At 48.2% G+C, this 23,709-nt stretch overlaps 1 protein-coding gene across 6 annotated transcripts in view; it reads left to right on the top strand.

Annotated features, from left to right (window-relative positions):
* The window catches only part of FBXO34 (F-box protein 34), a 44,923-nt gene extending 23,825 nt beyond the window's left edge, over positions 1-21,098 (top strand). For 2 of the 6 annotated variants that reach the window (XM_086612986.1, XM_086612985.1), the window contains 2 exons: positions 7,383-7,582; positions 18,291-21,098. In XM_086612986.1, the coding sequence (XP_086469112.1) occupies positions 7,506-7,582; positions 18,291-20,481 (2,268 nt within the window). In that variant the 5' untranslated portion in view covers positions 7,383-7,505 and the 3' untranslated portion in view covers positions 20,482-21,098. Of the gene's footprint in view, positions 1-6,286; positions 6,302-6,577; positions 7,111-7,382; positions 7,583-15,533; positions 15,706-17,828; positions 18,100-18,290 lie in introns of those variants that run through there. The other 4 variants (XM_086612987.1, XM_086612984.1, XM_086612989.1 and 1 more) reach the window with 4 other exon arrangements.
* The last annotated feature ends 2,611 nt before the right edge of the window (positions 21,099-23,709 follow it).

Below are 23,709 nucleotides of genomic sequence, written 5' to 3'. Positions count from 1 at the left end.
GAGGAGGCCACGAAGATGATCCAAGGGCTGGAGCACCTTTGCTATGAAGACAGGCTGAGAGAGTTGAGGCTGTTTGACCTGGAGAAGAGAAGGCTCTGGGGTGATCTTATCGCAGCTTTCTAGTACTTAAAGGGGCCTACAGGAAAGCTGGAGAGGGACTTTTTACAAAGGCATGTAGTGATAGGACAAGGGGCAACGGCTTTACACTGAAAGAGGGCAGATTTAGATTAGATATAAGGAAGAAATTTTTCACTCTGAGGGTGGTGAGGCACTGGGAACAGGTTGCCCAGAGAAGTTGTGGCTGTCCCATCCGTGAAAGTGTTCAAGGCCATGTTGGATGAGGCTTTGGGCAACCTGGTGTAGTGGAGGGTGTCCCTGCCCATGGCAGGGGGGTTGGAACTAGATAATCTTTGAGGGCCCTGCCAACCTGAACCATTCTATGATTTGAAAAGGTAAAGCAAGAGCCACCTGCACAAGCAAAGCAAATGAAGGAATTCCTTCACCGCTTCCCTTTGGCAGGCAGATATTCAGCCATCTCCAGGAAAGCAGGGCTTCACCACTCATAACAGTGACTTGGGAAGACAAATGCCATCACTCCGAATGCCCTCCCCTTCCTGCTTGTTCCTCCAGCTTTATACGCTGAGTATGACGTCATATGGCATGGAACACCCCTTTGGGGTTAGCTGTCCCAGCTGGGTCCCCTCCCAACTTCTTGTGCACCCCCAGCCGCCTCGCTGATGGGGTGGGTGAGAAGCAGAAGAGGCCTTGGCTCTGTGTGAGCACTGCTCAGCAGTAAGGAACACATCCCTGTGTTACCAACACTGCTTCCGCCACAAATCCAAAACACGGCCCCATAGCAGCTACTGTGAAGATTAACTCTGTCCCAGTCAAAACCAGCACATCCTAGAACTCCCATTTAATGCCCCTTCTGCATTTTGCAGTCATTTCTGCTATTCTTTGCGTGTACGGGAGCAATCCAGCGAGACCTCAGCCTTACAAAACGAGGGCACAACATCTCCAGAGCCCTGGGAGTGCTTCTCTACTATTTTTGGAACCAACTCCATTGCTTCTATAATAGGAGGGCTTCTGGAAGCTTTCTCCTTCCCTTCTCCCCAAGAAAGTAGCCTTTCAGCCGAGCTTTCATTAACTCAGAATCTGCGTGGCAAAACAAATCTAGTTTTATAGGCCGAATAATTCCGATGCGGCTCGTGCATCGCGTGGCCTCGAGCCCGCAGCGTTGCAGCGAGTATCTTCACCCGTACCCGGTAACCCAAGGGTGCAGCAGCTGCAGCCCCGCTCCGGGGTGCTTAGCTACCCGCTGTTTATCATTCGGGGCACAGCGTGGATAATGCGGTGACACGGAGCGCCAAAGGAGGTGGTGGCTTTCTAGAAAGCAGAGTATAGAATCAGAGAATGGTTTGGGTTGGAAGGGACCTTAAAGATCATCTAGTTCCAACCCCCTGCCATGGGCAGGGAAACCCTCCACTACACCAGGTTGCCCAAAGCCTCATCGTAGTATGAGCAGTGTGTGATCTGGGTGCGTTTGTCACCAGCGCTGCAGCAGCCTTGGCAAGTAAGGGATTTACTGGTTTTGTTTCCCTCTTGGATCAGGCAGAACAAATCTAATGAGCCAGTTCTTAACTTCTTCCCACTTGAGCAACAGGTGATGTCCTTACCCAAATTGTGCAAGACAGCTGAAACCTTTCAGGAATAGTTGAACAAGGGAAACACTTGTGATATTATTTTTTTCCCGGTATTAAAACACAGGGTTAACAAGATGCAGCAGAGCTTATCTTTCCTTTTTCTTTTTCCCATTCGAGATTTTTCTTTCGAGGGGAGAGCAGATGACTTAGTCCTTTCAACGCTAACCACACCTAGAGGAGAGAAATCATGACAGCTACATAGCCGAAACTTTTCATTCTTTATCGATGTGATCTTGGAAGCAAGACAGGTCCACCCTGTAGTGATTCATTAGAATAAGCATTTCGTATGCTTATCGGTGCAGCAAGTAGTGGTGGTTGATGGCAGTGAAGAGTCACACGTTGCCTTGGAGCCCTACATTCTTGTCTCCCCGCTTCCAAAACTCTCTGCATTTTGCACACTGTGCATTCAAAAATGTTCCTTTTTGCTGACTTGAAAGAAGCTAAAACCCACTTTTCAGCGGACACCTTTCCTGGCATGATTCAAGATGCAGATTGGAGACAGCTGAGTCCAGCCTGAGTTGCTGAGGGCCTTGTCCCACCGGGCTTTGCTAGTGCCTGCCACATCTGGGAGTAGGTGAGTTCAGGGAGTTGACCTCTTCCAGGTTAATTTTCTCCTAGTTCAGCCCCTTGACCTGCTTCAGGTAAGAAATCAGATGGGAACCAGTGCTGATGCTGGAGAAGGGCTGGGAGGAAGAGAGGGATGAGACCTCAGTGTGGCAGGAATTAGTGACCGAAATGGCTGTGGGGCTGTGTGGTGTTTGAGAGCATCCACATGCTCCCTGCTGACATGGATGCCCAAGCTCAAATTTCCATGGGAATCTTCAGATTTCAGTTAAATAACTGCTCTGTCTGGTGTTATCCCAGGGTACAGAGTGTGGATGGGAGCTTGGTGGAGCTTTGAGAAGGGCTGGAGTGAATGTGGTGGGGAAATGAGCCAAGTGCTGTGGTAATGAGGTCCTGCCCCTTGGCCAGCTCTGATTGCTGGTGCCTAGAAGAAGCAGTATCAGCAGGTTTTGGTGCGTAAGCAGAGACAGGAGGCTCCCCCTCTGTTTATTCCAGCTGGAGCCCCTGTGACAGCTGTATTGCTTTTAGATTAGAATCATAGAATGGTTTGGGTTGGAAGGCACCTTTTAAGATCATCTAGTTCCAAACACCCCCTGCCCTGGGCTGGTCTTGAGCACTAGGGGGTATCTACAGCTTCTCTGGGCAATCTGGTCCAGTGCCTCACCACCCTCGGAGTGAAGAAGTTCTTCGTAGATCTCATCTAAATCTCCCCTCTTTCAGTTTAAAGCCATTGCTCCTTGTCCTATCACTACACGCCCTTGTCCAAAGCCCCTCTCCAGCTTTCTTGTAGCCCCTTTAGGTACTGGAAGGCTGCTGGAAGGTCTCCCCAGAGCCTTCTCCAGGCTGAACAGCCCCAACTCTCTCAGCCTGTCTCCATAGCAGAGGTGCTCCAGCTCTCAGATCATCTTTGTGGCCTCCTCTGGACCCACTGCAGCAGCTCCATGTCCTTCTGATTTTAGGGACCCCAGCGCTGAACGCAGCACTGCGGGTGGGGTCTCACGAGAGCAGAGCAGAGGGACAGAATCCCCTCCCTCAACCTGCTGCCCACACTGCTTTGGATGCAGCCCAGGACACAGTTGGCTTTCTGGGCTGCCAGCGCACATTGCTGGCTTATGTTGAGCTTCTCCTCAACTAACACCCTCAAGCCCTTTTCCTCAGGGCTGCTCTCAGTCCATTCTCCGCCCAGCCTGTACTTGTGCTTGGGATTGCCCTGACCCATGTGCAGGACCTTGCACTTGGCCTTGTTGAACTTCATGAGGTTCTCACAGGCCCACCTCTCCAGCCTGTCAAGGTCCCTCTGGATGGCATCCCTTCCCTCCAGCGTGTCAGCCACACCACACAGCTTGGTGTCATCTGCAAACCTCCTGAGAGTGCACTTGATCCCACTGTCCATGTCGCCAACAAAGATGTTAAACAGTAGTTCTTTAAGGTGTTTAGATGCTACATGAAGAACAGTTAAGAAGAAAGGGCTGTGTTCCTATTGGTGGTTAAAGGACTGAGTATGGGGACCAGATGTATCATCTCGCTGTCAGACCTGGTCTGGGAGCTGCTGTGGGTTGCTGGTTGTGACCATGAAATGGGGAATGTTGGGACTAGGGAAAGCTTTCTGCCAAAGCCTCTTGCTCAGGAGAGTCTAGTGCTGTTATAGGTGTCCCGAGGGGGTGTTTGGGGAGGGAGGGCTGGCTTGGCTGGGCAATGGCAGAATTGCATGTCTGGTGAAATACACTTTGGGGCAATATCATGTCTTCACGTCTTCAACTTCAGTGGAGTGGCAGGGGAATGGACAGGCAACTCTGTTCTTGCAAGAAAACAACGGAAAAACCCACATGGAGATCTCTATTATAAAGCCTCAGCACTTGCTAGCTAGCTATTTCTTTATTTATCTATTTATTTTAAAGGATTACCTGTCCCTCATAAAGACTGTGTTTTGGTATTAACTCTCCTGAGTTCCCCTCTGAAATATTTGCCGTTGCTTTCTTCCGCATCCTGAGCGCGCTGATGCGCGCTCCATTGCGATGGCCCATGCAGAGCGTCCTAAAGCTAACCCTGCCTGGAGGTGGAGTGGTCAAACGTGTTCCTACTACACGTTTTACCACCACGATTGGTGCTCAGAACCAGTCTTGAGGCCATGGCCTCCTTCCTAGAAAGCAAATTTTCGGAAAGGACGTGCCCATCCTTTGGACTCCTTTGGTGATCAGTTACTGTTGTGACCGTTTAAAACACACTTGACTCCTGCAGGAAAACTTCAGCTCTCAAAATACCAAGAGCTGTAGTGTGGTGCTGCACAGATGAAGAGACCTTGACCCTCCCCATGTCCACGCTGGTTAATACATTTGTTTTCCTGAACCGCAGCAGCGTTCAAAACGGACGATAAGACGAGGAGTTTCGTGGGATCGTTCAGGGAACTGCTGCCCGTTGCTGAGCGGACGTGACGCTTACTGCTGCCAAAATCTGCGTCCTTCCCACACCTTATGCATAAAGGCATATGTTTGGGGGTGGTTTCAGAAAGGGAGAACGACACGATTAGGTTTTTTTAACTTCCTCTTCTGTTGTGTTTCTCTGTGCATCTGTATTTCAGTTTTCGGGCTGTACCCAACTCTGTGCAAAACTAACAAATCCGCTGAAGCACCTACTGATAAGGATCAGCCTTGGTAAAGAAAATACACAGTGGTAGTTAAAAGGGAGTAAGTATCTCTGCGCTAGCTTGGATGCTGATTTTTTTTCCTTTTTTTTTTTTTAATTCACAAGCACAGCTTTTCACTACTTACACAGTAGGAATTTGTCAGGAGCTTGCTGGCATTAATAGTCTATTTCAGCTCTTTTCTATAGCCTAGCAGCCAGAGGAGGGGGGGAAAAAGCATGCTTTGTATGGAACTGTGTTGGGATCTGTGCTGCAGTGCCCATCTGAACTTGTCTGCCTCTATTCCATCAGCTTTTGCTTCCCTCTAGTAGGTGCTGGTCCCTTTTTAAACGCATGACATCACACCACACGATGCCTGTGCTTGGATCAGGGTTGTGGCTGCCCCTGAACTGAACGAATTCACTTGATGGTTTTGCTTCTCAAGCCCTTTACTGCAAACAAGATGATTTTTAGTTTTTTTTTTTTATCTGGCTTTTTATCATGTACTTCTCAATTGATCTGCAAAGGAGTAGGACAGAACACCTGGTGCTCCTAACCAGGGATACATGGAAAGAGTTTTAGGTGTTGAAAAAGTGACTGGCATTCTTGAAATTGTATGGTTGCGTTTATTTGGGTGTGGATGTAATCATGTTTCTGTGATACAGTTCCTGCTGTGTCTGAAATGCTTGTGTCAGTAAAGCCAGAAGGAGAAGCCAGACAAAAGCCTGGATAAAAGTCAGAATTTCAGTGCCTCTTGCTGATGGTTCGTGGGAGAGTAAGGATTTTGTGTTTGACTTTCGATTTTCATAAAGCATGAGGCATAATGCTTTTTTTCCTCTATGCCGGTTGGTGAATATACATTTTACAGCTCACAAAACATCAGAAATGGCTGATTTTTGTGTCTAGGTTTCACTCTTGTAGGTAGGTCCTTGTTACAGGCTCCAGGAATGAAAATGGTGTTTAACTACAGTTTCCATTTCTGCTGCTGTTTCTGATTGATGGAGCAGAGGACACCCTCTCATCCTCCAGCTCTGCCGGTGCAGCGCCTCCATCTTCATCCGACGTGTTTCTTTGCCTTGCTTAGAGCTCAGCAGAGATTTCTTCATGAAGACAGGAACGTGTTTATATAATATTTTTATATATTGTTTTAGGCTACTGCTTACTCAGATGTAGGCAAACCATTAACCTCTCATTCACCGTCACTGAAGGAGTTGTGAAATTGCTAAGAGCAGACATCAAGGCAGCTGGATCTAAACGAGCTTCTGTTTTCCCCACCTGGAAAGTCATCCTTCATCACTTTCTTGGCGAGCATGGCTACCAAGTCGGAGCAGGCGTTCCAGGCCAGGAATGTTTAGTGGCAGCGTTGAGTTGTAAACCACCTCGGTCAAGCAGTGGTTAACTGAGCCGTGCGTAGGTAGGTGCTCCGCTGCGTGGGAGTTTTTTCTCTGGCAGGTGTTGTGAAAGGGGTGATGTGAGCAGCTCCTTCTCGGCAAGAGCTTGGCTGCCGGCAAGGACAAAGCTCTGGCGAGTGCCTCTGCCAGGCTGCACGGTGGAAATGCCGCTGTAGGAATAGGGCAAAGCTGCCGAAAAGGAGCGAGCAACCCGTGACCCTCAATCACAAATCCCCTGAGGTCCCAGCTCTGTAGTTAGCATCTTCAAGTGGCGTTCCTTTATTACAGCATCGTTGTTGCATTAAAGCAAATGATCTTTAGAACAAATCTGCTGGCAACTCAGGCTCGAGTATTTTTTTGCGTTTTTCCAGGGCTCTTTTCCTGTGTCTCTTTTTCCTTTTGTGTTCCAACTCAAAGGTGGTTGTTCTTTCTCCGTCAAAGCACGTTGAAGCGCCGGTAATAGTGTCTACTCCAAGGACACGGCGTAGAAGGCGGCAACCTAGCGCGGACGAGAGATACTGCGGAACGGTTTTGTTTTGGTGAAATCTGCTCTCTTATCTGCATGTGATGCAAAGACGGGGCGGTGTTCACGAGGCTCGAAGGCTGCATGGTGGCATGTTTGTTGTCCTTTGTGAAATCCGCTGCGTTGCTGTGATTAGAACGCTAACGTAACTCCCGGCAGCGTCAAACCTTAACTGCTAGCAGCGATTTCCCTCCGAAGCTCGATGCGGTGCTAACGAGCAGAAGGATCTCGTGCGTCCTGTTCGCACGGAGCTTGGAGGACAGCGTGTTCCGTGGGAGGTGCCAAGGCAGTGCTGCAGTCGTATATAAGGTGAAAAAGCGTCGTATGTGCTGTTGTGCGGGGCGTTAATTTGTATTTTAACGGTGCTCAGAAACTCCAGCTGCAATAACGGCATGATGATGTTAAGTTCTTTTATATTTATGTATATATTTTTATATATATATGTATGTGTATGCGTGTATGTGGTGTGTGTATATATTTATTTTTTTCTCTCTTGGGAAAGAGTCCTCGTCCTGATCATCTGTGCTTCAATCACTGCTGCACTTGAACGCGATCTCCTTATGTACCTCTTGTTTGTTCAGTTTCTAGGTGGCAGAGACACGGTGAAGCTGTGTGTGGGGCGAGGAAAGCTGATGGGGGAGCCTCGTGCGTAACCCAGGATGGACTGGCTGTGACGGCGTGCCTTAGCTGGAGAGGTAGTTACGATGAAGAGTTCCTGCAGAGCTGGCCTCCACAGGGAACCGCTCAATTCCACATCCTCCACCTTCCATCAAGTCAAACGGTATGAACAGACCGGCCGGGCTGCCTATGGTTAAGTATTTATCACTGGTTTAGCCTTCTCCTTACTTCCCTATTGTCTTGCACATCACTCAAATGTTTGGACTAAACTCTTACTTTCAGATAGTGTTTAAGTGAAATGTTGGAACGGCTTAAGGGCAAAAACGTTCTTTGACATTTTTATTTGATAATGACAACTACAGATTCACTACAGCTGGTACTGTACTTGGAGAAATCTTTGGGTTTTTTAGCAACAGCTGTAAATTAATTTGGGAACATGACTTCGAAGTAAAACTTAATTGGAGAACGGCTCGTCATAGTAGGCTTTAAAACATGCAGTCAGCTTAAAGCGGGCGGAAATACTGGCAATCATTGTTGCGGTTTGTCTTACTGTGGAGTAAGTAATTAGATTAGTTTAAGCTCAGATTTTTTTATTGCTCACTCTCCTGTGTCTCTTATTAAGAAGAAATGCATGATTGATTTCAAACACTTGTGCTTATGTGACAATTAAGTGAACGCCTCTCACTGTGTCTTGTTATAGGAACACCGTACAGAACAACTTGTCCTTATGCAAATGCAAGAACATGCCAGTTCGTTTGAGTTCAAGCTACTTGAAAATATATGTCTTTTTTTTCTTTCTCTGAAACCAAGACTCTTAAAACTTCCTTAGTCTGGAGGAAGAGCGCCAGCTTTCTCGTTTCCAAAAGCTGTGTGGGTTTAAAGCAGACTTTAACCTTTGTTCTTTGTGGTTGTGTAGACAGCATATACTTGCTATGTTGGTCCCGTGTAAGTCTCTTGCTAATTTAGTGCTGGAAAAAACTTCCTGGATCACCCAGCTCCTTGCTTTCCCAAGCAGTGTCTCATAATCCCTTTTGTAAATTTAGTCTAGCCTAAAAATGACTACACCTTTTCTTCTCTCCTCCTGTAGATTAAGCCATTACTGAAGATGACAGATCTAGCTGTGCAATTAGGAACCTTCTTTTGATTTCCAGGCTGAACCTTCATGCCAACTTATATACTAGTTTGAACTTGTGTTGCTTTTTTTTGCGTAAGGACGGATGTTTATTTTCAGTGGTTTACCTCTTTTGCTGTATTCTGTAAAATGTGGTTATGTACCCTCACCTGTGGTTTTGCTGTGCTGAATGACCCAAGTGTTATCTAGTAGCTGCTTGAATAATGACTGTCATCGTCATTCTCTGTCTGCGTGAATCTGCTGCGACTCGTGATAAAAAGTGTGTGCTGCACTCCAGAGCAGATCTGGCAGGACGACTTTTCATAGAATCATAGAATGGTTTGGGTTGGAAGGGACCTTCAAGATCATCTAGTTCCAAGTCCCCTGCCATGGGCAGGGACACCCTCCACTACACCAGGTTGCCCAAAGCCTCATCCAACCTGGCCTTGAACACTTCCAGGGATGGGGCAGCCACAACTTCTCTGGGCAACCTGTGCCAGTGCCTCACCACCCTCTGAGTGAATAATTTCTTCCTTATATCCAATCTAAATCTCCCCTCTTTCAGTTTAAAGCCATTGCCCCTTGTCCTGTCACTACATGCCCTTGTCCAAAATACCTCTCCAGCTTTCTTGTAACCCCTTTAGGTACTAGAAGGCTGCTGGAAGGTCTCCCCAGAGCTTTCTTTTCTCCAGGCTGAATAACCCCAGCTCTCTCAGCCTGTCTTCATAGGAGAGGTGCTCCAGCCCTTGGATCATCTTCGTGGCTTCCTCTGGACAGGCTCCAACAGCTGTATGTCCTTCTGGTCTTGAGGGGCTCCAGAGCTGAATATATCACAGAATGTCTTGAATATATATCTTGAATATATCACTGCTGCCTTGAATGTATCACAGAATCACCTCCCTCCACTTGCCTCTGTTCCATCAATGTCTCTGTGATGGCCAATGCACCTTTCTCAGTTACCTCCAAAACTTAACTGGTATTGAGGTTGCTGGTGCATCACCAACTCTATTTCAAAACTCTTCTCCACGTCTGTTACTCGGTGCTTTGTGCCTCTGCTGTATTGGCAATGTCTTAATTTCTGTGGGTGCACCTGTAGTACTTGTGCTGAGGTCATTCCTAACAAAATCACATGTTCCCGAGGCTGATTCTTGAGGCTTGTCTTTGATTTCCAGGCTGGTATTTTCTTTCTCAGCATCATCAGGGGCTGTCTGCTGCTAAACCAGCTCCTTTGTCTGTTTTCCCATTCCTCTCCCAATCTGTCTTAACCAGTAAATCTCCTTGTTCCTTTGGGAGTCCATGTAAGTAAGATGTAGTACATTTGTCTGAAAAGATCACTTATTTGAGAACCTTCATGTTAATCTGGCATATTGAACTATTCCCTCTTCCTCCTTTTTCTCTGATGTTGCCTTAATCCTCTTTGCTTGCAAAGCACCTTTATATTGAAGTCAGACTACCAGGCATGGAGAGGCTGCAATCTCTCTCCCTTATCTTTCTGCCCTGCAGTGCCACCTCCAAAGTGCCATGTGTTTTATTAACTCATATTGTTGCTTTTCAAGAGGTTTATAAATCTTGCTTCGTGGCCTGCAGTTTATGAGCCTGTCTGTTTTGGATTCTAAAACAGAATGAGCTGCCCCTCGCGATTTTCATTAAGCTTTTTAATCTTCCCCCTGCCAATGTTCTTGTTCAAATTAACCCCTGGGCTTTTGTTCTCGTGGTCGCCCTTATCATCCCTCTTTAAAAACGATGCAAAGTCAAATTTTAGTATTTTTTGCTCTACCTAGGGTACTCATAATCTCTGCCCTGACCTTGGTTGAAGCCCTGTTTCACTCCCTGTCCTTTCTCACAAACTGAAGAACCTTTTACTGTTTCTTTGTTTTTAAATATCTTTGCAGGGAATTAAGGCTGCAGCAGTTCTCATCTTTATTCCTAGACTTTTTAATCTCTAAGATACAACTTTCCAAGTGATGTGAGCTGGTGACTTTAAACCTGTGCCTGCTTTTTGTGTCCTACCTGAAGAAGGAGCGTGTTCAGTTGGAGTTTCTTCTGCCCTTGTTTGGGATGTGTTCTTAATAACGAAAACACATTTTGACTCCTGGAGATTGCCTGCTGGGTTGTGCCGTCTGCAGTGAAATCCTCTGCACTGCAGTACGGCTGACTCCACGAACCAGTTCCTTTCGGTCATGGAGTTGCAAAAGAACAACCTGATGGCTTGCCTGCAGATCTGCTTTGGCTTGTTCTTTCTTTTGAACTCCAAGTCTCTTAACGATCATGTGGCCCAAGGTTAACTTAGAATCATAGAATGGTTTGGGTTGGAAGGGACCTCCAAGATCATCTATTTCCAACCCCCCTGCCATGGGCAGGGAAACCCTCCACTACACCAGGTTGTCCAAAGCCTCATCCAACCTGGCCTTGAACACTGCCAGGGATGGGGCAGCCACAACTTCTCTGGGCAACCTGTTCCAGTGCTTTGCCACCCTCAGAGTGAAGAAGTTCTTCCTTAGATCTCATCTAACTCTCCCTTCTTTCAGTTTAAAGCCATTGCCCCTTGTCCTATCATTACACACCCTTGTCCAAAGTCCCTCTCCAGCTTTCTTGTAGCTCCTTTAGGTACTGGAAGGCTGCTGGAAGGTCTCCTTGGAGGCTTCTCTCTTCGAGGCTGAACAGCCCCAACTTTCTCAGCCTGTCTCCATAGCAGAGGTGCTCCAGCCCTTGGATCATCTTCGTGGCCTCCTCTGGACTTGCTTCAGCAGCTCCATGTCCTTCTTGTGTCGGGGACCCCAGAGCTGAACGCAGTATTCCAGGTGGGCTCTCACGAGAGCAGACTAGACAGGCAGAATCTCCTCCCTCCACCTGCTGCCCACGCTGCTTTGGATGCAGCCCAGGACACGGTTGGCTTTCTGGGCTGCCAGCGCACATTGCTGGCTCATGCTGAGCTTCTCATCCACCAGCACTCCCAAGTCCTTCTCCTCAGGGCTCCTCTCAGTCCATTCTCTGCCCAGCCTGTACTTGTGCTTGGGATTGCCCTGACCCATGTGCAGGACCTTGCACTTGGCCTTGTTGAACTTCATGAGGTTCTCACAGGCCCACCTCTCCAGCCTGTCAAGGTCCCTCTGGAACTTCTGCAACCTTTCCTGTGTTCTGATTATGTGTACACAAGAATGAAGACTAAATAGCATCCTTTTGTGTTGGTTCGTTAGCTGTTTGAAGAAATGTGTTGCACCACAATATTAATAAAGATCTTGGTCCTCTCAAAGTTAATAAATTGGAAAACAAATGAGGAAGAGAAAACGTTTCCAGAAGGAAACATGTCACTATCTGTGCTACTCTGGGCAGCTTTCAGCAGAAGCCCTACAAAACCACCACTTCTTTTTGGTTTTGTTACTGTCCTTCTGCAATTTTCTTAGCTGGTTCCACCACAGGCATGCTTGCTCTCCCATCATCTTTAAGCTAAATGTTTTTGGAGCAGCTAATAACTTTGAATACCAAATCTTTCAGTTTATTTTGTTCCCTTCTGCTTTGTCATCCCTATGTCTTCTGTAGCGTGGTTGGGAAGTGGGGAGCACGGGTTTGAGCTTCCTCGGGCTGAAAAAAGAATCGCTTCTCCGTCAGTGGCTTCATGGTGAGTGCTTTTACACAAAAAACTGGGAAAGCAGTGGCACTTGTGTAGTGTTTGGACAGTAACCCAGGCTGCTGAACGGTGTATATGTGTGTGCGTTGACTTCAAAATGTGTTCAAAGCTTATTCGTGGGTGGGAGCCCTCAAACTGGAGTTAGTCTGTGCGTTGGGCTCGGATGTGCAATCTGTGACCCGAAAGCGCTGCGTGGTGAAGGCGACGGATTTTACGCACGACGGATTTTATAGCTGCTCCTGTGCGCAGCTGTATTTGGGTGTCGTCTCCCCCGAAGTCAGGTTATTTGAACACCTGACGTGGGTGAACAAGTGGTGGGGGGGGTCTAACGTTAAGAGTTAGGTGCCTGTTTAGTTCCTCAGCTCTTCCGGGCCAGCTGTGCCTGGTGGGTTTGGCTTGCTCCTGCTTCCCCCCAGGCCGGCTGTTTCAGCAGTCAGATACCTCCTGTTCACCCTCAAAGCCTGCGATAATCCTCTCTTGCTCTCCCGACTGATGCAAGAGGCAGTTTCGCAGGCGTTGGGAGGTGGGCTGGGAGCAGTTGCTTTAATTTGAAGTTAGTGCTACGAGGGAGTGGGTTTTCTAGAAATCGGATGCCTCTGCAGCTGCTGAAGTCAAACCCGCCCCTGGTCTGGAGCATCGTGCTTCCCAACCCGCCTTTCTCCGAGCTTGGACACTTGCCACGCACCAGAACAAGTTTCAGTGAGTAGCAGAATGTCGTCCATCCCAGCTGCTCGACCGGGACTTTCCCGCCCCGACAGAATCCATGGAATGCCTTTGAAGCAGCTCTCTGTCTGCTTTGCATTGCCCCAGCAGTGCAAAGGGGATGGAAATGGTATTGGAGATGGAGCCCAAAGGACCCACCAAGCCCTTCCAGAAATAACAAGTGGTTGACCATAGTTTAACTTGCATTCAGTACTCAGTCCTTCATAATTGTCTGTGTCCTTTACAGAGGAGCTAAGCTTTATAGACGGAGAAATGGGATGCCAGAGAAGAGAAATGCCTTGCCAGAGGTTATGCTTGGTGTGGGTTTTCATTGTGGTTGTTTTTTTTTCTTGCCTTTTTTTTTTTTCCTTTGGCTTCTGCCTTCTGTTAGTGTGTCCTGAGGGTTTTTTCAGAGTTGTAGTTGGCACCGTGTGTGCAGTCAGCAACACGAGGAAATTTTGTTGACTGGAGTTAAGTGTTTACAAAAAGAAATTCGCAGGAAACTTTAGGGTTTTGATGGAAATTTTCTTCTTAATAAAACCTTCCAGTGCTTTGCCTGGAAAACTTGCAGTGTGATTATGTTGTTTGAGCAGATTACACTTGTTTTTGTTGTTGTTGTTCTTGCTGACCAGCGGAAATCTTTGGCTTTGCAGGGCATCCTGAGAGTCTGTGACCCAATTGCAGTGAGGGGCATCTAGGCTCTCTGTGGACCTTAGGAGTTGTGAAAATTGAGCTTTTTCTACCAGTTTTCCTAAAACTTCAGAGCTTCCACTAAAGGAAATGTATAATTTTTTTTTTTTTTTTTTAGGCTGCTGTGATTTATAAGATATATAAATACAAAAGGATGCAGAAAGATTCTGGCCAGCTTGGCACAGTAGCTTATCTGGGGTGCCCAACATAAGAAGCACATGAAGCTGTTGGAGCAGGTCCAGAGGAGGCTGCAAAGATGATCCGAGGGCTGGAGCACCTCTGCTATGGAGACAGGCTGAGAGAGTTGGGCTTGTTCAGCCTGGAGAAGAGAAGGCTCCGGAGAGAACTTCTAGCAGCCTTCCAGTACCTAAAGGGGCTACAAGAAAGCTGGAGAGGGGCTTTGGACAAGGGTGTGTATTGATAGGACAAGGGGCAATGGCTTTAAACTGAAAGAGGGTGGCTTTCAGTAAGATCTAAGGAAGAACTTCTTCACTCTGAGAGTGGCGAAGCACTGGAACAGGATGCCCAGAGAAGCTGTGGCTGCCCCATCCCTGGAAGTGTTCAAGGCCAGGTTGGATGAGGCTTTGAGCAACCTGGTGTAGTCGAGGGTGTCCCTGCCCGTGGCAGGGGACTTGGAACTAGATGATCTTGAAGGTCCCTTCCAACTCAAACTGTTCTATTATTCTATGGGTCTTCCCTTCAGTAGGGAGAGGAGGGATGTGTGCGTATCTGTGGATGTATAAAGGCATATACGTCTCTATCAATCCCATGTAGTAACTAACTTGATAAAACTGTAGTGAAAACAAGCTGTGGTTACAACTTAGAAAAACAGCAGTGTCATTCCAGGAGCGTAAGTATCCTGGTTTTCAGACACAGCTGATTAGAAATAGAAAAAGTGGGCTTTTTATTTCACCAGCTTAAGAATGGAATAACAGTATAAAGGCAGCACTGCCAGTTGTTTCAGTGCTGATCATTCCTGGCAGAATTCTCTCTTATCAGTAATTCAAAACCACACGTTAGGGATTGAAAACCTTTTATGCTTACTCCATGAACTTCTGAAGAGTCGTCATCTCTAAAGATAAAATTAGAAAGCTTGATAACTTAAAGGGTGGAGGAAAGCAAACAGAATTATTCTGGAATTAAGTATCATAGGGAGTTGTCGCTGACTTCACCTTTCAACAGCTATTTTTGGTGTTTTTAAATATTTAAAAAACTTACCTGCAGCTGCCACCGTTCTCCGCTTGCCAGCACTGAAATGTTGCTGAAATAAGGTAGTCTGTGGGTGGAAATTGGGCTCTGGTTCATCTTCAAAGCAATTTCTGCTGGGGAGCCTCGTTCCAGTTCTAGGAGCTAGAAACGAATTGTGCTGCTGACGTGCAGGGAAGACGCTATGCGTGTCTAAAACTTATTTCTTAATGTTCATAGCAAAGCGTGTGCAGAGTGGATGTTGGGTATTTTAGTTTTGGGGTTATTTTCCCCCATTTCAGGTATGGTCCATCACTAACATCCCTTTTAAAATGGAAATTCTCTTCCCCACTGCCCCAGAACAGGGAGGCACGGCGGCACTGCCATTCAGCTCCTTTCTAGCTGTCTGAAGTTGTTAAATGAAGATTTTCTTTAAATCTGGATCCATTAAAAAACAGTGCAACGATCTGAATGCTGAATTCAAATGAGGCAATTATTCTGGCGGTAAAACTTCTGACTGAGGCATAATTGTGTTACGTAAATTATAACTTTTCAACCTTAAATGGCATTGTTGGCCGAGCCAGAGACTAACTGAAACATAGGAGGAAATATAACCTTAAACGAGGAATCTGTAATAGGTGAGGCATAACTCTACCCTTTGTCTTTCTCCATAGACCAGAAATAGCTGGGAGCAGCTGAACCAACTTTGCTGGCTAAACATGTCCTCTAAGCATGTTGGGGTAACCAGTTTGGTCCTGTTTTCATTTGTACAGTACCTGGTCTCACCTTCATTTGCAGCTTCTCTTAATGGAGGGTGTTGAACCGATTGTGCTGCTGGATTCCTGAGAACTGCCTGAAGAAAGCCTTCTAAAAACGCATTCAGCTCATCTTTCAAACACCTTGGCATGAAAACTCATGAATGAAATTTGATCTTCTGCTCGTAGCTCGTGAGATTTCGACGTGCAAAGTGGTGTGTTTAATTGTATTCACCCCTTCTCCCCAGGGTACCGTGATGGGCAGCCATTGGAGCTTTTTCTCTCTCTAGAGTGAAAAGCATCGCTCCAAAATGCCCGTCTGGATGGGGAAGGGAGGGCTGCACGGCACCGTTCCTGGCAGCTGCTCGCTGCTGTGGTTCACCGGCTGTTCTTCTGGGCTGGGCTCTGGCACCAGCGCGTTGGTGGCCTGTCCCTGCTTAGCTCTAAAGTGCCACTGAGGTGAGGCAGACCCTATGGAAAACGAGGCTGAAGCAAACTACAGCAGCCTCGATTTCCTCTTCTCTCTTTATTCAACTGTTTCAGCACCTTGAAGTTCTATTTTTGTCAGGTTATTTTAGTTGTCAGCATCCAACTGAGAAGGCAAACAAAATAGCTCGGGTTCGTTTTGCAGAGGAGACTAAATTGGGAGGTGACCCAATTCCAACACGAGCTGGAATTAGCACGTAGAAGGCATGGGGAGAGAATTAACCCAGGGACATGGTGGGCGTATCTGCAGTAATGGGAGCTCTCTTACCGCCGCAGTCTGTAGCTGAATTGCAGATGGTTTTAGCACTGGTTGAAGAGTGACGTGATGATCTTCCTAGAAAGTCAGGAGAGACAAGGACATAACAGCATCCTTTGCAGTGTCTGCCTCCTGGACTTCAGAACACTGCAGGAGACCAAAGGGGTCCCCTTGGTTTTATGCACGTTTGTAGAAAGGTGAACTAAGCCCTTCCTCTTGAGGTACCTCCCCGAAACCCTCTCTGCCCACACTTGTCCCCCATCCCCTCGCTACTTATCACCGGGGCCAGAAGGAGGAGCCAAAAACCTCAGGGGAAAGCCACGGTTAAGCAGGGCAGGAGAACTCTGCTCGGGCAGGGACAGGTGGTGCCTGGCCGAGGTGTTGTCCTTGTGTACTCATGTGTTGTGTGAGCAGCTGGAAGTGGAGCATCTTGCTTTCAGAGCCTTCCCTCAGCTGGCTCCAGTGCTCTCCGTTCTGCCGTTGGTTCCTGTGGAGGGTCTATAGCCCTGGCTAATCCGTGGAATTATGAAAATTCCAGGGCTGCCTGGAAGGTCCCCAAGCCGCACTCTGGGTTGCTTGTACAGCACGTCCATGTGTGTTCTTGGTCAGCATCTGCTGTTACGACTTTCTTCTTGCAGCCATCCTGTGCGCTCTGATGGGTCTGCTCGAGGGGTGGGCGAGCTGGGTTCCCCCTTCCTCGTGTGCCAACCCCACGGGTACCCCGTGTGGCACTGGCGAGGGTGTCTCGAGGTAGGTGTGTGTCCTGGTCGCGCTGTGGCACGGCGAGAGAGAGCCCAGCTGGATTCTGGCTGCGTCTGTCCGATACAAACCTATCGGGCGTGCGAACTGCAAGTGTTAACGACTGTAAATTTGTCTGACTTTGTAGATGTTACGGCTTGAGGTTTTTAATTAAAAGCTGTTTTCAGGCTTGAATCGCGGCACTAAAGCAACTGCTTTGGCGGTGGCTGTCAAGGGAAACGTATTCAGTGTCCGAATGTGTCCGTATCAGCTCCTGATAAATGCGGCGTTGAACCTGCTGCTCTTCAACTGGCAAGCATGGATTATCCCCGTTTCAAAAAGGAGGCTTTTTCATGTAACAATTCAAAGATTACCATGGAAACATCACCTGTAGTTAGTTCTGTAATATGCTTATGCGATACTCTGGGGAGAAGAGCCTCAAGCCTCCTGATAATTGCATCCTGTGTGGCAGTGCCCGGGGCTTGCGCGTTTTTGAGCTGTGAATCGAAGATTATTGCGAAGGTGTGATGGGAAAGAGGAGTCGAGTGCCCGGGACTGCCGCAGGAGTGGTGCCGCTGCGGGAATGGCAGCAGCATCCGAGTGTCTCCTTCACAGCTCTTAAATTCTGAACTATAAAAACCTGTACTTGGAAGTGGTTCTCTTCAGCTGTGTGTGATGCTTCTGACACTTTGGGAGGGGAATCTGATGTGTAGCGTAAGGACTGGTATGGGAAGGTACACCAAATTCGCCGTTACTGGTACACTGAGGGATAGATTTCGTTCTGGGTGGTGTTAGGAGATCAGATATCTGCTGAGATCTCTGATGAATATAATTACACTTGCTAATTTCCCTTTTCAGCTTTGACTGTACTTTTATCTACTGAAAAGGGAAAAAAATACATATTTGGTAGCTAATGTCAAGATAAACCGTTGGACCCTCATGTGCCTTACAACTGGATTAAGAAATGAACGGACAGAAGGATGGCTCTAACTCTAGAATGAACCTCTAGCTATGTTTGCACAACGGAGAGAACTTAAATGTTAGGATTTCTCCTTGCAACTCCCTGGAAACAGATTTCTCTAACGGGAAGATCTCTGCTATCCTTAAGATTGTAATCCTGTTGCAAGACGTGAGTAGAAACTCTCCGGGGGTGGATGTTGCAGCCTGGTTGCTGCTTTTCCTTTTTCATGTGGTTCCTTTTGAGGTGTGGGCTGCTTGATGTAGAGTAGGAGGCATGTTGGTGCCTACTCTGGGCCACCTTCTCTAATTCCAGGCAGGCATATTTTGCAACTATAACTTCTTCCCTTTCTGTTTTTCTAGGGTTTCTGGTATGCACTTAAAGCCATATCTCAAGTTACAGAAGAAAGAGCGATCTCCAGATCTAAGCCAGGATTCCCTGAGAGGCCCACCTGCGAGCCATCAGAGATCAGCACGAGAAGAAAAATACACCACCAACTGCACCAAACTGAGCGTTTTCCCAAAACCCTCCCTCGTGACTCCATCTCGAAAACTCCTGGGGATTATTTATCCAAATACTATGTGCAATATGAACGGGAAAGGTCCAGCGGATGGTCCAAGTGCAAGGGAAAAGAAGAACGCCCTGTCTGCAACCATCCATCAGGGAGAAGAAGGGGAAGGGCCTCTGGATGTGTGGGCCGTGGTGAAACCTGGCAATACAAAGGAGAAGATCGCCTTCTTCGCAGCCCAGCAGTGCAGCAGCAACACCCGGCTCGGCTCTATGAAAATTAAAAGCACGTGGGATATCGACGGAAGAACAGCCAAACGCAGGAAAAAATCAGTAGATCTTAAAAAAGCCAAAATTCAACTGGAAAGAATGAGGGAGGCGAACGCCAGGTGCTCCCAGCCGGAGCCTTTTGCTTGCGGCATCGAGCACTGTTCGGTGCATTACGTGAACGACAGCGGTGAAGGTGTGTTCCCGGGCCGGTCGCTCTCGGTGATCGAGATGGTGGCCTTCCTGGAGCAACGAGCAAGTGCTTTACTGGTAGACTGTGCGAAAACCTGCGCGCCTGCTTCCGCTACGAGGCTGAGCGCTCAGCCTAAAGCCGTGCTTCCCGGCTCAGACCCTTTCTCCTCCGCTGGGGCGTGCGAGGTACACGCGGAGAGGGGACCTTGCGGCAATAGCGAGCAGCAGCAGAGCGAGCCCATGCGCGTGCTGGACATGGTGGCCAAGCTGGAGTCGGAGTGCCTGAGACGGCAGAGCGAGCGGGAGGCCGGGAGCCTCTCACGGAACAACAGCTTCCGCAGAAACGTCGGGAGGGTGCTCCTGGCGAACGGCACCCAGCCCGAGGGAGACCAAGGGAAGGTCTCCTCAGGGGTCCTGGCTCCAGGGGATGGCTTGGAGGAGGCAGGGGTGGCAGAGGCTGGGTACGGAGGACGGTGCAGTCCTCTGGGTGATACGGAGTTGTGGGATGGCATTGCCTCTGCTCGGCGGCCTTTTCCTTCTGGGCTGGATACTCGGATGGGGAATGTGAATTCAGGACTTGCTCATGCAGTGTTGGCAATAACCGCTGGCAGGAGCGACTCTGAAACGCGAATTGAGCCTCCCAGACCTCTGCCGTCCACGTGTCCAGCTGCTGCCAGGTTGCCACCGGATTCCTTGCAGAGGAAGAACGCGACTGTTGATTGTATGTCGAAAGAGCCTGTAATTTTCCCAAAGCAGAGTCTGCATCCTGCTAGGAAGGAGCCCTTATGCATCAGTATATCGGTCACCAAGACCGAGAAAGGATGCAGGAAAGAGAAGCTCTCTAACTCCAGTTCTAGTGAAGATCCGCTCCCAGGGAGGCTGTTTTTCCTCCAGGCTGACCAGCCGGCCGCTCGTGAGCAACAGCCACTACGGGAAAGCACCCAAGGAAAGCCAGGAGAAGCAGCCCAAAACGAGGATGAGGATGCTTTGGTGTCTGACGGATCGTGCGTCAGAAACGGTGTCCCTACAGAGCCATCTGCCCTTTCTGTTCCGCCAGCAGACGGGGCTTTGCAAGTACTTGATGCTTCCTGCTTAAAAAGGCAGGTTTCGCATGACTTTCTGGAGACCAGGTTTAAAATTCAGCAGCTTTTGGAGCCTCAGCAGTATATGGCCTTCCTGCCTCACCACATCATAGTGAAGATCTTTGGTTTGCTTCCTACTAGGAGTCTGGTTGCCCTCAAATGCACTTGCTACTACTTCAAATTCATCATCGAATACTACAACATCAGGCCCGCAGACTCCCGCTGGGTCCGCGATCCCCGCTACAGGGAAGACCCTTGCAAGCAGTGCAAGAAGAAGTACGTGAAAGGGGACGTGTCGCTGTGCCGGTGGCATCCCAAACCATACTGTCAAGCTTTACCCTACGGGCCTGGGTACTGGATGTGCTGTCACCGGTCTCAGAAGGGCATCCCGGGCTGTAAGTTGGGTCTTCATGACAATCATTGGGTTCCTGCCTGCCACAGCTTTAACCGCGCTATCCATAAGAAAACCAGAGGAGCGGGAGCCGAGGTGGAAGAGGAATATTAGTGCACATACACTTTCCTGTGAGATTGTTTGGGGTAGGAGGAGATTCTCATGCCTTGTGCTGTTTACAGTGTATATAATTGTCGTGTTTTTTTTTTTTCACAGGGCTATGAAACTGCACATACTTAAACACAAGAGCCTTTACCTTTTAGATTGAAGATAGCTTTTAGTCCATCTGTGTAAATAACACTAGAAAAACTAATTGTACATACAGAGTCGACAGCTGGCTGAACAACGTAATCACTACAATGCAGCTACGATAGTGTTGCGGCTATAGTTGTGTGTGTTTTTAAGTGTCTTGTTTCAAAATCTGTATATCCTGTATAATATATGAATGTTTCGGAGAAGAAACTCTAAATAGGTAAAGGTCAACTTGTTTAAAGAATCTTCAGACAACTTAACTGGACAACCTTAAAATTAGACTAGAACAGATCCATTATAGTAGTGTGGCAGTGGATAAAAAAAAAAAAAAGAGGAATATTATTGTATAGTCAGAATATAAAAAGTTCTTGTCTACCTTACCTATGTTGTCTGTTTGGTTTTGGTTTTTTTTTTTTTTTTTACTTAAATAAAATGTGCATTCTAGATCTGCCTTACCAGACTTTCTCTTGTAAGACTTTTGCCCCAAAATAAAAAAACTGTAAAACACGTGGCAGAAACTTGGTACTGTGATGTAGTTCAGACATGCATTGTGCTTCCTGTAGAAAATTCTGTCCTCCTACTAAAAAACAAACAAACCAACCCCAAACCTGTGTTTCTTGGAGAACTCCCTGCTGTAAGGTTCACAAATTCCAGCTTTTCCTTTCCCTCCCATCAGCCCTGTGTGCAGCAGGAGCTCGACAGAGGCTCCTGTGGTCCAGAAAGCTGGTGCTGGGTGTGTAAAACTTGCAAAAACGGGGTTTGAGTCCTGCTTCTCACCTCCTGTGTCAGCCCCTCGCCTGTGCTCTGGGTGCTCGAGGACGGAGTGTGGGTGCAGCAGGATGGCAGTGGAGTTGCCTTGGCTCAGCGATGTGCTGGAAGCTTTGCCGGCTGCTGTACATGGAATTTTTTGCTTTGTAAGAGGAATCCGTGCAGGGCTTTGCTCTTCTCTGCTCCAGTGTCTTGTTTCTGAGGTGCGAGTCGGTGCTTTCCAAGGGGAGTTGTGGATGTTTGTGTCGGAAGCGCGGGTGAACGGTAATTCCTTGAACTCTGAAGTGGAGCTGAGCACGGCATCGGTTCGAGTATTTCCTGGAACACCTTCTCCAGTTCCAGCCCTCCTCACGCCCAGCAACCTGCCTGAGGATGAACACTTTGGACGTCTGGGAACGTCGCCTGGACAGTTCTGGAGTTGCTGGGAGCGGAGTCAGTGGAGCAGCCGCCATTTTGCAGGGAGCCAAAGGGAGAGCGGCGGTGGAGCCTTTGCCCTGTCCGAGTCCCTTCCCTCGCCACACTGCGTGCCATTGCCATTCCTCTGCCCCTTCTCAGGACGAGCACGGACTCCTGGCAGAGACCTCTGAAGGTGGATGCTTTTATTCCCTCCCTTACCAGTGAGAGAAAGAAAACCAGAGCCCTTACAGTGCGAAACGTGGGTTTGGCACGCTCAGGATGGTGATGGTGGATTTAAAAGGGATGGTGGTTCCCCCCCCCCGGCCCCTCCCAGTCCTGCTGTACCTGCTGCTGCGGCTCAGCCACCTCTGCAATGCAGCAGACATGATGACAACCAGGAGGAATGAAATTAGAAAGCTAAAAGAAGGGTGCGGCTGCCTCGTAATCAGCTGGGAAGAGGGAGAGGAAAAGCAGGATCCCTCGTTAATTCGTGACTTCATTCTCTTAACGGGGGCTTCGGAGCAGCGATGCAAGGGGACGAGCGGCAAAACAATTTTCTGGCAGGAGCCGTCTCACCAAAGCCGTCAGCATCAAAGGCCTTCAGCCTAATTTCAATTAAGGAAGAGGGGGAAGAAACTGCTTTTCCTGCCCCCCGCCCAAGATTCTGGAAAACTTGCGATAACCCGCGCCAGGCTGACAGCAGCGAGGAAAGTCCCTGCGAGGCTGAAATAGAAGCGGCAGAGGAAAATATTTTGTAACTAGATAAGGGGCCAGTGAGGTCTTTTTTTTTTTTTTTTTTGGAACAGGGTGTAAGATTTTGGACACCTTCATTGAACAAGGGGAAAAATGAGAATAAAATAATAGCATTGAGCTATTTTTGTTCCTTGGAGCAGTTAAATACCGAGGACAATTTGCTCTCTAGCGTACCCCATCCTCACCCTCCCCTCAAGCTGGCTGAGGAACGTGGGCTGTTTTAGACATCATTTATTACATTGTTTGCTGGAATTATCCCTGTTGCACAGCGTTGCTGTTAAAAATTGTTTTACAGAACGAACTTTTGCATCCAGACGTGCGTTGGTTCTGAATGTAGCCATGCTGAGCTCCCTGCAAGTTTGTGGGTTTTTTTTCCCCATAAAGTAGTAAAAAGTGCAGATTTTTGTTTCCTTAAGGGCCAGCTCAGGGAGAGCCCAAGGTCTGATGAACTTGTTTTGTCTAAGAGGCAATTAAAAAAAAAAAAGTCCAGTCTTGGATTTACAAAATTGAGCATTCAGAAGAGCTGAAGGACTAAAGACTATGCCATGTGCTTGACTTCTCTGCCCGGGAGCAGCTGGCATAACCAGACTGAATTTCCAGATATGCCTGTGAAGAAACAGTAATAACGTTTCCATTGTTTGTAAGCTTCCACTTTTCCATCAGGCTCTGCGGGTCTCCTGTAAGAGCGAACGGTAACCCTCGGCGATGCGTTATCGGGGTTCAGCTCCTTTCTATCAGCCCCAAGTCACCTACTGCAGCGCCTGTCCCTGTGCCAGCCCCTACAACTGTCATTTCACACCTACACTGAAGCATCCAGTCTTCATCTTGAATCCTACTTCTTGCAAGGTGGGAATGGTGCTGAAGCCTCACCCGGGGCTGTTTCTCATCCCCAACCTGCGTTTGGCTGGTCCGTGCAACCCTGGAGTAGGGATGGGACTCAGGGCATCACGGGGCTGCTCTTCTGCCACAGACCAGTGCTGGCAGATGACAGAACCTCCTGCTGATGATGGCACTGCTTAAGCCGAACTGACCTAAGCAACTCATGGGCACAAGCTGAGCTTGGAGCCAGGCTTGGCTTGGTGTACAGGCTGCGTGCCGGAGCCTCAGGCTGTTGCTCCCACTCTGAGTGTGCAGCAGATGGGAATCACGAGGCATCGATCCTCCCCATCAGGT

This window comes from Tauraco erythrolophus, chromosome 6 (genome assembly GCF_009769465.1).
Source record: "Tauraco erythrolophus isolate bTauEry1 chromosome 6, bTauEry1.pri, whole genome shotgun sequence".
NCBI lineage: Eukaryota > Metazoa > Chordata > Aves > Musophagiformes > Musophagidae > Tauraco > Tauraco erythrolophus.
Note: the sequence above shows the minus strand (reverse complement) of the source record. Positions and strands in the feature narration are given on the sequence as shown.